The 16,018-nt window shown below is 51.5% G+C and overlaps 1 protein-coding gene across 2 annotated transcripts in view; it reads right to left on the reverse strand.

Moving 5' to 3' along the window:
- Nucleotides 1-1,008: 1,008 nt before the first annotated feature.
- The window catches only part of Slc66a2 (solute carrier family 66 member 2), a 34,932-nt gene continuing 19,922 nt past the window's right edge, over nucleotides 1,009-16,018 (reverse strand). For both annotated transcript variants that reach the window (XM_048363701.1, XM_048363702.1), the window contains 2 exons: nucleotides 11,294-11,510; nucleotides 1,009-2,150 (listed from right to left, as the gene is read on the reverse strand). In XM_048363701.1, the coding sequence (XP_048219658.1) occupies nucleotides 1,943-2,150; nucleotides 11,294-11,510 (425 nt within the window). In that variant the 3' untranslated portion in view covers nucleotides 1,009-1,942. The remainder of the gene's footprint in view (nucleotides 2,151-11,293; nucleotides 11,511-16,018) is intronic.

Below are 16,018 nucleotides of genomic sequence, written 5' to 3' on the forward strand. Positions count from 1 at the left end.
CATACACCAACCTTCTTCCCCAGTATAGACGGGATCCACACGGGAAGACCTTCCTTGTGCATCTGGTGTGTGAAATGACAGAAATCTGCAGGACAGCACTGACATGACTAAGCTAAGCAACAAAGCTAGGCTGAGCTGTTCCCATCCCAGCATAGGCTGCTGAGGACAGGATGGGGTCAGCTGTGGCCAGTCAGCAATATGGACCACAATCAACAGGCCAAGGGATGCCCTGCTGGGCTGTCTAAACAGAGGAACCAGTTCTCTGCCCCAGCTAGTAAGTGATCTCCAAATTCTCTGACTCTACTAGTTAGAAATGGTGCTACAGTCAGGGCTGGGGATATGGCCTAGTGGCAAGAGAGCTTGCCTTGTATACATGAGGCCCTGGGTTCGATTCCCCAGCACCACATATACAGAAAATGGCCAGAAGTGGCACTGTGGCTCAAGTGGCAAAGTGCTAGCCTTGAGCAAAAGGAAGCCAGGGACAGTGCTCAGGCCCTGAGTCTAAGGCCCAGGACTGGCCAAAAAAAAACAAAAACAATGGTGCTACAGTCAGTCCTGGAACATCTGCCAACCTTGAGGGAGACTTGTGCTCAGACATTCCAGGCTCCTCAGACCGAACCACCAAGCACTCTTCTACACACTCAGACCTATGTGCTGTCCCCCAGTGCCACAATGGGCCCTCAGCCCAAACCTGCATACCTCAGACCCCACTCCCTCTCTGAACCTACTCCACTCCTCCTCCAAACCCACCCTTCCCCTACACTTGCAACACTGGCCTCTTGTTCCCTCCCCCCAAGCCTGTACCCTTCCCCTCCCCCACCATCCCTCTAACTTTCATCACTCTTCCTTCCCCCAACCCCAAGCCTGCATCATGGCCCAGCCTCCCTTTCCCACCCAGTCCACCTGCTCTGACTCCTCTCACTTCTCCCTCCCCACATTCAGATCCACAAGCCATTTATCAACTCAGAGGTGCTACATGTAGTACATTCACTCAGCAGCCATAAAGCCTGCGGTTGGTGACATTTTAATTTTGAAGCAATTATCTTTACAGACATTTCCCTTCATTAGAAAAAATAAACATCTTCAAAGCATCTCACAAGCTAAAGAGCTAAGCAGGAGTCTCACTGAACATTCAAGAGTCTCTGAAGGGAAGGCGAAGTTGGATAGCACTGACTCTCCCGCCAGCTGCAGCTGGGCGCGGGTAGCTGTCGCACAGGGGCCATGCTGACTGGACAGTGGCAGCATGTGCAGTGAAGCAACCCCTTCCACCCAGCAGAGGGGAGACACCGCAGTGGGAGGCATCTAGAACATTCTGGTCTAGGAGCTAGAGGTCAACACAGGGCTACCAAGCACCGCCCAGCCTCATGGCGAACTGAGAGAGGGAAAGAACCTAGTAACAGATGTCAAGCCAGCGGCTCCTGCCTACACCAGGCACAGCAGACAGCTGTGGAACACAGGCCAGGCAGAGGGAGGATGAACCAGCCTCCAGCAGCTGAGACTGGCTCTGTCCAGGGGGCCATAGCCACCAGGCAAGGTCTTCTTGCTTGCCTGGGAGACTGGTTGGTGGGCTGGGGTAGAGAAGACTACAGAGCCCCATGGCCCTTCCAGTGGGACTAAGAGCCTGTTTCAGGGTCAGGCCAGTATTTTCTGAGAGGACAAGGATTGCCATTTCCATCACCTTAAAAACATGACCAGCCAGCCCTGGATTTGAGACCTGCTCTCACCATCCTGGTGATAGCTGAACATGAAGGAACACCAACCCTGGCCCCAGGCACCCTGAGTGCCCCAGGCAGATACTGGTGGAGCACCCCACACCTGGTCTCCATCCCTGCCCACACCCTCTGTGCTGTCCACAGTGCTGGCCTCCCAGACAGGCATGGGAGCACAGGCAGCCGTCAGTGCCCAAGCCAGCGATTACATGTCCTCGTCTTCCCTAGGCAGTTCACAAGGCCTTGGCACTGACAGGATGCACTGCATGGGGCACCAGCTTCTGAGGGTGATGGGCAAAGGCATATGCCTGCCCCAGGATGGCGAGGTCTACCAGCACCTGTAGCAACCCACAGACAGAGAACTGCAGGGGCGCGCCATTGAGCAGAAAGTAGGCTGTCTTGAAGGTATCACCACTCGTCCACATGAGCACCATCTTGAGGCTGTGGAAAAACAAGAGGGAGGCCAACGGTCACCTGCGGGCACAGGAACACATGGTGGTCAGCGGTATGAACCAGAGCTAGGGGCCACACCAGGAAGAGGAAGAGGAAGCACCACCTGAATCAGGCTGTGCTACCTACCTGAGACACTGGTCCCAGAGAGGAGAGCGGACAGGCTCGGGTCTCCCACCCCATGGGAACTGCAGCACAGCTTCAACAGCCTGGCTTCAAGGACACCAGAGCCTCCTATCAGTCGGCCTGGCCCAGGCAGGCTGGCTCCTTTCCCGGACTTCTCCATCCCCAGCTAACAGTACCCTACCAGATGCTGATGGGCAAACCAATGGAGAAGGCTGAGGCAGAGAGGCAAAGGTGGCCCACACAGTGGGAAGCCGCTGCTTGGGCCTCCTCCCAACTAAGAGAGAAGGAAATTTCCATGAGCAGAAACTGGTGCGGACTTTTCCTTTGGACATCTCTGACAGTTGTCCCTGCTGTCCCACACATACCTCACCTGCACACTGCCTAATGTGAGCCTGCCAGGCAACCAACACAAGCATGACTTTTCCTGCACAAATCTACCTGGCAGGCTAAACCTGGCAAAGGAAGCCCAACTGCAGGGCCTAGGGAACAAGTTAGTTTCAGGGAAGGGTGTATGCCAGCCCCGGGCGAGCAGACTTCATCCATGCTTTGAGACCCATTGGACACAGCTGGCAGAGGAGACATTCTGTATGCCTCACCCCAACACCACAACCTGGCACCCCAGTCTTGAACTTGCCCATGGCTCATGCCTTCTTTCCTGGCATAGAACCTAGGGAAGGACCTGGAAGTGTGGCTCAAGTGGTAGTCCCAGCCATGAGCAAAAAGCTGTGCAAGAGCCTGAAATGGTACTGTGGCTCACGAGGTACAGTGCTACCCTTGAGCAAAAGAAGCCAGGGACAGGGCTCAGGACCTGAGTTCAAGCCCTAGGACTGGCAAAAAAAAAAAGGGGGGGGGATGTGCAAGAGTAGAAAAGCTGAGTGAGAGCATGAGGCCTTATATTCAAGCCTAGTACTAGTGGTGGGGAGGTGGTATGTACACACATACAGAGAGAGAGAGAGAGAGAGAGAGAGAGAGAGAGAGAGAGAGAGAGAACACACCCAGGGAAAAACTGTAAAGTGTTTGTCTCTTTCAACCAGCACCAGCATTGCCACTTCAGGTACCCAAGGAAGAACAGGGCAGAACCCCAGCCTCCCACTGCTCTCTGTTGACAAAATATGGAGTTAGAGAACCAGGTTCCAGCCCCAGGCCCTCCCGAACCAACAACCCAAGTGCCCTCCGCAGTCACTCTTCTTCTCAAACCCACTGAGCCATTGACTTTGATGACAAGCAATGCATGTGTGGGTCTGGACAGAGCAAGGGGTCTCACTGGAGGCCTCTGTGCTAGGCTGGTGCTCTGCAAAACTCCACACGGAGCACCCTGTGCTGCCCCTGCCCCTCCCGAGGGTTCCTATGCTACCTGCTGTGCACAGTGCAACACCTACCAGGTTTTATCCTAGCTCATTCTCTTCTAAATTTCAGATCTTATTTTATGGACACATTTGAACCAAGCTATAATTAAGGCACAGTTAAGCTGCCATTTAACTTTCGTTAATGTCCTCTTATCCTCAAACCTAACTAGAAAACCAAATTGCAAAAAGAACCCACATGAGCCAGCCACACGCACATCAGCTAGAAAGGACCACAGTGGAGCCAGGCACAGCCTCTCTATTGGCTGGCATCTCCCACAACATTTGCATCCGGTGTCTAAAGTGCCAGGTTCAGCCTCTCAGACGGCTGACAACACTTGCCACAAGGCCACTACACAGAATTCACTGAAAACAACCTTCACAGTGTCTTCCAATGAAATAATCAGACCTAGAGGAGAGGCTTTGAGTTCTCTAAATCAGGGAAAACTGAGCTGTTGGGTTCAGAAGGCCAGTACCAGACTAGATCTAGGAGACAGGTAAAGCATTACCAGTTGGTCATCATGCAACTGTCTTGTAGGTGCTGCCTGTGCCCAGGGAGGGGCAGGCGGCCCAGGGAGGGGCAGTGAAGGGCAGGGAGCTCAGGGAGGGGCAGGCCGCCCAGGGAGGATCAGGGAGGGGCAGGGAGCTCAGGGAAGGGCAGGGCCACTCTGCTGATGAGAAGACAGGTAGGACTGCAGCCAAAGCCTCACTATGCAGGGCAGAGCCCAGGACCCCAAGAATCCAACCCCTAGGACTTGCCCAGATTCCCAGGAGCCCCCAGGAGACAGTCACACTTGCCAGGCCCTACGAAGCTTCAGGACAGTTATGCTTAGGCTCTCCGTTTCAGCTCCAAGAATCAGCAGGGTTGCAGCCCTGGTCAGGCAGCAGGCTGGCCACAGGTGGTCTGTCCTGGCCTGTTGGGAGACTGGAATCCAGTGGGTCTCAGCTGGCCTTGTGCCTGCTCTGCTGAAGGTGACATACTGGCCCCTCCCCTAGGCACTCTCCAGGGTAGCCTGGGCAACCCCATTAGGCAGAGAAATTACGCAATTCCACCCATGTCACACCACAAGTGGGTGTAGGACCCCCATGCTCAACTTTAAAGCCTGGGGCAGGGTGGATTGGATGTGTAGCTTCAGCCCTGACCCAGGCCCACCTGTCCCTTTTCCTGGCTGCCTGCCAAGCACCCTCCCTGTTGCAATCCTATGGCCGCAAATGCACAGGTGCGCTCTTCAGACAGCAGGTGGAGACTGAGGTCAGTGTGGTGCTTGGTGCTGCCCAGTGCCCTGGGACATTCTTAGCTTGCTTTTGCCCTGCAGGCAGGATGGCTTGTGAGTGACGCCACTGCTGTTCTGCACCCAAGACAGAAACCTGAACTCGACAGGGCCCTGACCCCAGCCACAGGACAGAGGCTGGGCAGGGGAAGGGAAAGGATGGCGGATCTGGTTGCAGGGCTCAAGTTATCTGCATATCACACATCACAGTAGCCACCATGCATGGCACAAGCACCCGTGTCTGCTGGGCCCAAGAGCACAGCCAGGATTTTTGGTGTTTTCCATTGTTGCCCACACTGGATTTGTTGCAACCCTTCCCCCTAGACCACCTGTATGAACTGAGTGGAAGCCCACAGGCATGGTGAAGGTGGTATAACCCCAGCAGTCAAGCTAGGTGAGAGGCTCTTATGCAGCCTGGGATACATAGTGAGACCCTCAAAAGAAAGTATGAGCACCACAAGTTCTGCTCCCCAGTGGCTTCCCAATACCATGGGGCCCATCGTCAGCCTGCCATGGTGAGCCCCAGCAACAGACAGGGGAGAACTGACTCCCTCCTCAGCTCTTATTCTATCCAAGAGATGCCCACAGCACGGAAAGCCCACCTTGGGAAAGACATCACCCATAAAGATGGGAGGGAGCCTGGCAGGCAGAGGGCAGGGAAACTATCACTTCCAGGAGTCTTTCAGCTTTGCACTCGTGGTTGGTAACCTTAGTGGCTGTGGCTCTCTCTTCACACCCCTCACTGCCAGCTGCTGCCCCTTCGAAGGGCCTCTTGGCCTGACTTCTTCTCCCTTTCCTACTGTGTTATTCCAGGCTCCAGTGATCTCATTCTTGGCTCCAGCATTTTCCTCCAAACCAGACTGCCAGATCTTTACTCCTAAAATACTGCTCATCTCATCCTTGCCCTGGGTGTTAGTCAGCAAAGCCCCCAACCCGGGGCTCAGGAGATAAGAATCAACTTTCGCACTAGTGACTCACTTCCAGTCCTGGTCCACAAGTATAGGTACAAACTTGCTTCTAGCCCAGAGCAAAGGACGAGCTTCCTCCTTACTGCCTACAAAAGCCACTCCAGGATTGAAACCTGCCCAAACCATCTCTCTCTGCTCTACCTCCCACCCCAAGAGGCAGGAAAGCCCAGGAGACTCTGTTCTCCAATTAACCATCAAAAAGCCAGACGTAGAACTGTGGCTCAAGTGGCAGAGTGCTAGCCTTCAGCAAAAAAGGTCAGGGACAGCACCCAGGGCACCCAGGCCTAAGTTCAAGCCCCGGAACTGGCACCAAAAGGGGGAAAGGGCAGAAAGCCTAAACAATTTATCCAAAAAACTCTAACAAGGGTCACATGAAAAGATGCACATGCAATCAGGAAAATGCAAAGAAAATCAAAACCCTAATGAGATAATACTTCATACCCATCAGGGTGGCTGGAATCAAAAGTCCAACAAGAGGGGCTGCAGGTGAATGAAGACCTGCATGGCTGGCAGGTGTAGAATGGCACAGTGGCTACTGGAAAACAGGCTGGCAGGTCTCAGTGGTCATATCACATGACCTAGCCATTCTACAACTAGTATCCACCCCAAAGAAAAGAAAGCATTCGTGCCTAACATCAAGAGCAGCATTCCTCACAATAGCCTCAAAGTTCCTGACCAGCCCAAACGTCTATCAACCAAAGAACAAATAAACAAAATCTAGAATTTCCATATAATGAAGTATTATTCAGCCATAGAAAACAATGAAGCCCAGACATATTCACAACACAGAATAACCTTCAAAACATTATACAAGTGGGCACTGGTGGCTCATGCCTGTGATCCTAGCTACTAAGGAGGCTGTGATCTGAGGATCACGGTTCAAGGCCAGCCTGGGCAGGAAAGTCCATGAGACTCTTATCTCCAATTAACCACCAGAAAACCATATGTGACTCAAAGTGGAAGAGTACTGAGCAAAAAGAGCTCAGGGACAGCACTTAGGCCCTGAGTTTATGTCTCACAACTGACAAAAAAAAACAACAACACAAAAATGCAAATTTACCTGAGAAGTCAGACACAGAAGGCCATACACAATCTGTTCACTTGTGTGAAATGACCAGAACAGACAAAGCAGGGGAGACACAAAGTGGGTGATGAATGGTGGCTAGGTGAGTGGTTGGCTAGGGTGCAGAAGGCAAGGGACTGACTGCTAATGAGACTGGGTTCCTAAACCTTTATGGTAATGAGAATGCTCTAAACATAGATCATGATGATGACTTCACAAGCCTGTGTTCACACAAGTGTACTGAATGCTACACTTTAAATGGATGGTTGTGCTAAGTGCATTACATCTTATTTTAATTAAATCTTTATTGCTATGATAAAGTGATGTACAAAAAGAAGTTGCCGTGCTCGCTTCGGCAGCACATATTCTAAAATTGGAAGAAGTTGCCATTTCATAAAGTCAGGTGATAAGTACATTTCTTTTTGGACAATGTCACCCCTTTTTCTCTCTTTTATAGTTTTTCCCTCCTATCCCTGCCCACAAGTTATACAGTTCATTTTCAACATAGTGTGCATTATATATTAATAGACTAATCTTCCTAAAATGTCCTAGAGCTATGTGGAACTCCATTCCAGACTCCTGTTACAGTGGCAAAGCTGATTGGCCTTCGTTTATGTGGGCCCTGGTATAGTGTGCCTTCCACACAGATCATGCCTGCTGTGCAAACACCCGAGTTATATGGACGTCTGGAGAGACAGATGCACTCCCAAGAAACATACTTCATTCACTCTGAGTCCCTGAGGCCTGCTCAGGTATTAAGGTGAGGCCTGGGGGCTCTGAGAGCTGCAGAGCCAGCCTTCTGTCAGCTGGGCATAGTCTGGGTGCCAGCAACCCTAAGTAGAGATGTCCCTGAGAGGACAGAGAGCCCCAGCTTCCTCCTCAGCAGCGGGCTGTTTGAGGAACGTGCCTGCCTGCTCCTGCTGCTCTGTCCTGACACACCCTCCACAGTCAGTCATGACCAGGACCTGGAACAGGGTGTCCCCCCTCTCTGGATCCTGCTACATCTCTGCCTCCATGTGCTGTAATTCCAATATTTCCACCATCTTCCCCAGCACCTTCCTTCCCCATTCTTCAATAACATATTCTATTGTTGGCTGTTGAATGCTTGGCTCCCTCTTTATCTTTTATATCCACCCCTGCTTTCCAATAATTACTTGTTAAGTAACAGTCTTCAAATCTAGTAAAACTAGGAGAACGAAGAATACAAATGCCCCACAAAATTTTCCCTTCAGAGCTTCCTGCATTAATTAGTAAAGCTACTTCAAAAGTGTCCTTGTTTCTTATCACTGGCTCCAGAGCCACAACCACTTGATATTTTCTAAAAGGGAAATTGTTATTCAAAAACATCTCCTGTAGTTGCCGCAAGGTAGTTAAAAGTATTTGTGCATGTATTATGTACACAGAGGCAGATGTGAGCATGTGTGTGAGCATGTGTGCAAGCATGCATGCTGAGCTATACACACATATGATGTCTTACGTGTGAGTGCATGAAGCATACATATAGGCATGCATACTCCCTGTCTGTGTGTGGGGATACCTGTGTAGGTGTGTGTGCAAGCACACATATGCCCCCATCTGTACATGTGCACATGAACAGCTACATCTCTGCCCAAGAGTACCTCTGAGTTACACCTTTCCAGGAGGTCTGCTATGAGCTGATAGCCTCATAACTGATTCATACAGGAGCCACAAGTACCTCCCTATTCTTGAACTCCTTACTGACCTCTGTCCAAGGTACAGTTGGAACCAACGAGTGCAGATCCCACAACACTGACCCCTTCCCAGCACAGGGCAGTGGGACGAGCAGGTCTTTAGAGAAAATGGAAAACTGCACCCTCTGGTGAGGTTTCTGGAGCTTGCTGCCAAGATCCTGGTTTTAATGTATCTGTAAGCACTTATGTGCACACAATCGCATTTTACAGGCATCACCTTAAACCCAATACTTGCAGCCCCTATACAATATGAAACTCGTGTTCAGAAATCTCCCCTACAATGGCTCCAAATTCTACTAGATCTGTGGACACCATAATGCCCCATCATCTGGAGAAAGTCAGGCATAGATGATCTGAGATTGCAGAAATGAGTCCCAACAGGCCATCCAGCACATTCCTAGGAGATGCACATACAGGAAGAGGTTGACCAGAGAAAGAACACAGATGGGGGTGGAGAGGCAGCTCCCAAACACCCCCCCCCCAGTACCACACTTCCCAGTCCCATACCTCGCCCCCACTGGAAACAGGAAGACCAGGCGCCCCTTAGAACCCAGCACAGGGGCTCTGAAACACTTCTTAGACCTAGAAGTAAATCAGGCCTCCAGAAGTCTTGGATGATGTTGAGACCTTGCCTGTGTCTGAGCAGCAAAAACCATTTCTTGGTGCTCCTACATCAGAAGAGACCCTTATGGGTGCTGGGCACCATCTGCCTACTGGCTTGGACCCTGCCACAATCTGGATGTTTCTGTCTCACCAGAATTCACACTGAGCTCCCAGGCAACAGAACCAAGAGCTGGAGCATCTCCAGAGCAAGAAAGGACCGACCACAAGGCCTGAGCTGGTGTCCTGTGGAATCGCTGGCCCACCCACCCTCCCCATAGTGGTCTATGTCAGACAGAGCCCACCCCCCACCCTACAGGTTCCTAGAGGAGGAGTGTGCTCTGTGAAGCCCTCACCAGTAGGGAAGGAACAGGACAGCCCTTGAATGGGGCCTGCCACTCTCCCCATAGGGCTGCAACAACCCCAGGGGCCAGGGCCAGGGGAGGCCAGATGCAGTCAGGGATTCCACAGAACCTCCCTGCAGAGTGGCTGAGGGATGTCAGCCTGCAGACAGCCCCATCAGGGCTGAGTCCAGACACAACCCCACAGCCACTTTCTGATGAGCCCTGCATGCTTCCAGCCGGCACCTCACCTGTACACCCCAGTCCCAAACCAGGCAGGAAACCATGGAGGATCCATTCAGTCTTCGTCCACACCACCCTGGGCAATCATGACCTACTGTCATACCTTCACACCATTGCAACATGCCAGAAACCAGAACTGCACTCTGGCCTCTGGCCACACACTGTGCCACACCAAGCCCACACACTACACACAATGGCACCTACACCCCACACTTGTACCCACGCTGCACACCTGCAATCACTGAATTGCGTGAAAAGGACTGCAGGAACCAAAGCTGTCACCTGACGTAATGCACAAATGTTGTGAAATCCATTCAGTCCTTTCTCACTAAATCCTGTGTTGCCACCAACAGTACTTATTTAATGGGCTGGGCACAGTGGCTCACAGCTAACTTGGAGCAAAGACTAGAAGGATCTTGGTTCCAGGCCAGCCTGAGAAAACACAGCCAAACCTCATCTCAAACAAAGCCAGGCATGTTGGCACCTTTCTGTAATCCTAACTATGTGAAAGGCATAGGTAGGAGGATTGGGTCATTAGGGTGACCTGAGTAAAAAGTGAGACCCTATCTAAAACTAAAACACCTAAAAAAGCAAAAAAGAGTTAGAGCACCTGCTTAACAAAGCAAGGCCATGAGTTAAAACCCCAGTACTATGAACAAACAAATATGGAGGGAAGGAGAAAAGTAGGGAGGGAAGGACAAGAAGAAGGGAGGGAGGAAGAGAGGGAGGGAGGCAGGGAGGGAGGGAGGGAAGGAAGGAAGGAGGGAAGGAGGGAGGCAAGGAGGCAGGGAGGGAAGCAGGCAGGGAAAGAAGGGAGGCTGGCTTAACAGTATGATTCCCCTGACGCAAGTGAGATAATCCCCATCGGTGGGGAGAGATGTCAGAGTGTGACTGGGGTGTGGATCACAAGCATTGCCTGTGTGCTGAAGAACCAAGACTCATCTTATAATCTTAGCTACTTAGGAGACAAGGACCAGGATGATCACAGTGCAGGGACAACTGTGGAGTTCAGCGAGGACGGTGGGGTTCAGTGAGGAATATGAGGGCTCGGTGAGGTGTTGTGGGATCCCTTGTCTGGGGCTGGAGGGAGGTTGAGGTCTTGCTGAGTTTTTGATGGGCTCCCAGGAAGAAGTGGGTCTGTGTGTTTAGTGGGTCTGTGTGTTTAGTTGGGGAGAATGAGGGTGTTATGTTAAATAGTCCTGTTCCTCTTCCATTCTCAGGCTGGTCTGTTTTTACTAAGCACTGTTTTCCTCAAAGGTTGAAGTGAACCTGTAGAAATAGCCCTGTGGGGCAGTGTTCCTGGCAGCGGGGCTCCTGGCCCCTCAGGACTCCTACAGCACAGGAAGCCTCAGAGGACCTCAGCTTCCCACCCTCTCCCACCCAACCCGAAGCCTAGGCCTGCTGTTCCCAGTTGTGATATTACCGATCTGCGGATACTTGGTGCGCCTGAGCCTTGGCAGACCCTACCTCATGCCCTCTGTGGAGCGGTGGCAGTGGTTCCGGTACAGCTGCGGCACGCCCAGCATGGCCTCAGTCAGCACCGCAAAGAAGCCCAGCGTCTCCACAAACAGGGAGGACTCGATGGACAGGTAGGTGATGTAGCCTGCCACCCCTGTGAAGGCCAGCACACACTGCACATAGTCTGCAAAGCTGCTCCAGTGCCAGAAGTGGTGAGGATCAAAATCTAGGGAGAGAAAGAGAGTCACCTTAGCTACGTAGGCAGGCCAGGGAACGGGTAGCTGGGGACACAGCTGGGATGCAGGCAAGTCAAGTTGGTGTCTGGGGAGGGGCACCAAGAGACCAGTGTGTGTCAGTGTGAGACCAATGAGCTAGCAGATGAAGGTCAGCATGGACACAAACAGATAAGAGGTCAGCCTGGGGCACTGAGCAAGGTGAGGTCAGTGTAAGGAGAAACAAGCAGGGGTAGAAACATGAACCAGGAACAGGATGAGTTTAGTATGAAGAAACATGTCATGCACAGGTTCAGAGCAGCAGAAGGAGAGAGGAGAAGGTCATGGCCAATCTGAGGAGAAACACAAGGTCAAGGTCGGTGACATGATGTGAGAGTCAGTGGAGGGAGGTGTGAGCTGTGTGTGTTCTAATCAAGCCAGTAGAAAATTATTTTATTTTGAGAATCTATGCAACCCAGGCTGGCCTTGAACTCTTGATCCTCCTGCCTCTACTTCCTGAGTACTACTAGGATTAAGGGCACGTGCCACCCCACCTGGCCTGATCAAGGCCCTACTCAGGGTGCCTTGGTACAGACAGTAAATTCAACATAAAAGATGGTAAAAATCCTTTGCTTTCATGTTAATAGCTCTGGGAAGCACTGTAGTTCAAGGACTGAATGGGAGCCTCTGAAAAGCCACATGGGTCAGAGCTCTACAACTCTGAGTTAACCTTTGTGCCTCTGTTGGCTCACATGTAATAGCACCCACCTCCTGGGGTGATTCTGCTGACTGATGTGGCAGCCTTGGGCCTTGTGCAAACTTGAGTCTTATGCAAAGGGCTCCATCAGTGCCCAACTGCTGTCCCTGCACAGCTGCCTAAACGGTGTGTCTTGTTCCACACAGATTGTATAGAAACCACTAATACAAATTAGTGAATTAAATGACTCCCTGGAGATGAACACTCAAGGGCATGGAGGCAGAGGCAGTTTCAAGAAACCTCAGGTTGGGGCTGGGAATATGGCCTAGTGGTAGAGTGCTTGCCTCAAATACATGAAGCCCTGGGTTTGATTCCTCAGCACCACGTATATAGAAAATGGCCAGAAGTGGCGCTGTGGCTCAAGTGGCAGAGTGCTAGCCTTGAGCAAAAAGAAGCCAGGGACAGTGCTCAGGCCCTGAGTTCAAGGCCCAGGAATGGCCAAAAAAAAATTATTAAAAAGAAGCCTCTGGGGCTGGGGATATAGCCTAGTGGCAAGAGTGCCTGCCTCAGATACACGAGGCCCTAGGTTCGATTCCCCAGCACCACATATACAGAAAAACGGCCAGAAGCGGCGCTGTGGCTCAAGTGGCAGAGTGCTAGCCTTGAGCGGGAAGAAGCCAGGGACAGTGCTCAGGCCCTGAGTCCAAGGCCCAGGACTGGCCAAAAAAAAAAAAAAAAAAAAGAAGCCTCTGGTGGAACAAACGCCTACTAGGTAGTCCGTGACAGGTGTGCATGTCCAAGACAGACCTGGCTGTAATGGCTCAGGTTCAGAGCAGCAGAGCCCTGCAGGTGCAGGTGGATGGGGAAGAAATACTGGATCACTAGGTTCCTCCTAAACTCTTCTAAGGCTAAACAGTTTTATGGGGACATTTTGGGGATTGGGAACCTCAAGTGGGGATTGACTCTAGGTCTTCATAAGTGTTAGGCAAACTTTCTAACACCCACAAGCTCTCTATACCCCAACTCCATGAGGCCTTTTTTTTTTTTGCCAGTCCTGGGGCTTGAACTCAGGGCCTGAGCACTGTCCCTGGCTTTTTTTTCTTTGCTCAAGGCTAGCACTCTGCCACTTGAGCCACACACAGCACCACTTCTATTTGTGAGGCATTTTTAACAAAGAAAGCATCCACCATGTAATGGCATGGAAACTAGGTTTTCTTTCATGTTCCAACTGCAATGAAACTGCAGCTCTGGGGTTTTCAGGGTTCCAGCCTGTCACCGGAGTTATTTCTCTGCATCTGAACAGCACAAGTAAACCCTTGTGAATTTTCCTTCTGCATAAGTGTGGTAGTGTCACTCTAGAAGAAAGAAGATTAAGCTTGAAAAATCACGGCAAGAATATACCCTCCATGTTACCTACCACTAGGCAATTTTTGCACCTCACACACCATCTAGCCAAAAGGTCTGTTACCCAGCCTATTTTCCAGGCTCAGGGTTGTCACCCATCTTATAATAGCCTAGCCCCAGGATAATTCCAAGGCAAAGATCTGCCTTCCTGGGGCTGGTGTCTCCACCCATGTCAGGCTTCACGTGGACAGAGTACAGGCAGCCTAGGCAGCTTACCAACCTAGTGGTGAGGCTCTGAGCCAGGGCAAGTCCATCAGAGGGCTGAGGCCCTGTAAGGGGAAGCGAGAGTGCCACCCAAGTGTCATACACGAGCCAGGCCCTCAAGCTCTCAGTTCATAATCTGTGCGGGGCTTGACTGGCCTTTGTGCTGTGTGTGCCACATGCCCAGTGCCGTTCTGTACCCATTCTCCACTCTGGGTCATCCTTGCTATGGCCTGCAGGGTGGGCACAGGGCTCCTCCCAGGTGAGGAGAATGAGCCTGGACTGAGGGGATGGGAGCGTTGTCAGAGACAGAAGAGCTCACTTCCTACAGCTTCCATCCCACCACTCCATCCACCTCTCCCTCACTCCTAGCCCTCAGGGAGCACTAACTGCAGGTCTTCAGAGGCCAAGAAAATTGATGACTGAATTTCTGCCTCTGGATGTGGCAGACTTAAGCCAACTAGCCAATTTGCCATCTGAACATTAGTGTTGGTCTCCAGGGACCCAGAGGCCCCTGAAGAGGCAGTACCTGAGGTGGGAATAGGACCTGGATGAAGGCTGCCTCCTGGACCAGTCAGTAACCAAGAGGCCAAGAGCAAGCTTGGAAGAGTTAACAAAGGAAGACCAACTCTGCACTCTAGCTCTACCTCTTAGAGACAGAAAGGCTGAGGAAAGCTTGAAAGAATAATGTTGTTTTAAATGTCACTTAGATTTCTAGGGAGTAAGGAGGTAAATGCTCCTTTGGCATGATCTGCAGCAGCACAAAGACAAATGGCAAGCTGGACACAGTGGCTCACACTTGTAATTATGTCTACCTTGGAGGTAGAGATCAGATTGCAAGACACAAAGTTCTCAAGACCTCATCTCAGTCAGGAAAAGGCTGGGTCTGGCCACACACCCACTACCCAGGAGGCATCAAGTAGGAGGACTATAGTCCAGCACAGCCCAGGCAAGAAACAGGAGATTTGAAAAATAAAAACAAATGAAAAAGTTGAGGTGTAGTTTAAGTGGTAGAGACCTTGCCTAGCAAGCATAAAGCCCTGAGTTCAACCTCCAGTACTGTCAAGAAGAAAACTGAAAACAGACTAAGTGTCCAAATGGACATTCCTCCAAAGAAAGACAAACAGGGACTGGGGATATGGCCTAGTGGCAAGAGCGCTTGCCTCGTATACATGAGGCCCTGGGTTCAATTCCCCAGCACCACATATACAGAAAATGGCCAGAAGTGGCGCTGTGGCTCAAGCGGCAGAGTGCTAGCCTTGAGCAAAAAGGAGCCTGGGACAGTGTTCAGGCCCTGAGTCCAAAGCCCCAGGACTGGCCAAAAAAAAGGAAGACAAACAGGCAAGAAGCATATGAAACAACACTCAGCACCAATGTGCTGCTGTGAAGGTCCATCAAACCACTTTGAAGCAGAAAGAAAGCAGGTCCAGGCAGGAGTTTCTGACCTTCACAAGCCCACTCATCCTGAGGTCAGTGATGCAGGCAGCCACCAAGGCCAGGCCAGTTGTGCAATGTCTGAGGGGCCCCGCAGTTCTGAGTCTACTGCAGCCCACGAGCACCCTCCCGTGGCCTGTCTGCCCCAGTTCAGGCCAGTCTCATAAAAGCAGGAACAGATGTCTCTAGGAGGTAGAGCTACAGTGCTTCCTTTGTTAGCTCTTCCAAACCTGCTGCCAAATGAGAATGGGGCAGGGGAGTCTGAAGTGCCCTGTGGGTGAGGGCTGGTCTCTCTCCTCAGACTCCTGTCCCCTAGACAAGGGCAGGACTCTCTCCTTGGACTCCTGTCCCATGGATAAGGACTGGTCTCTCTCCTTGGCCTGCTGCCCAGTGGCAGAGTGTTAAGACTATAAAGATGAACCTCTGAGAGAGTAGAGTGTATTTCCTAGGAACAAGGCAAGACACAGAGCCTCTACAGGCCCTCCTAGCCTTGACAACATCCCTGAGAAGGGAATGCCAAGATTCCAAGTCTCAACGAGCACTGAGGTCTGCTTCCTACCCACATTTCAGCTCTGGTCAGCAAAGGTGCCATGCCCTGGGAGGACTACTGGCTCCCAAACACAGGTAACTGGAGGCCAGGGAGGCTCTGACCAAGTAGAGGCTGACTGTGAAAAGGTGACTCAAACTGAGCACCAGCATGAAGCAGGACCCAACAGGGGCAAGTGGTTGGGGAGTCCATGCTGGGTTGAAACAGGGTGTCCTGAGCACAGAACAGCAGCCTGCCAA

Source organism: Perognathus longimembris, chromosome 15, assembly GCF_023159225.1.
Source record: "Perognathus longimembris pacificus isolate PPM17 chromosome 15, ASM2315922v1, whole genome shotgun sequence".
Lineage (NCBI taxonomy): Eukaryota > Metazoa > Chordata > Mammalia > Rodentia > Heteromyidae > Perognathus > Perognathus longimembris.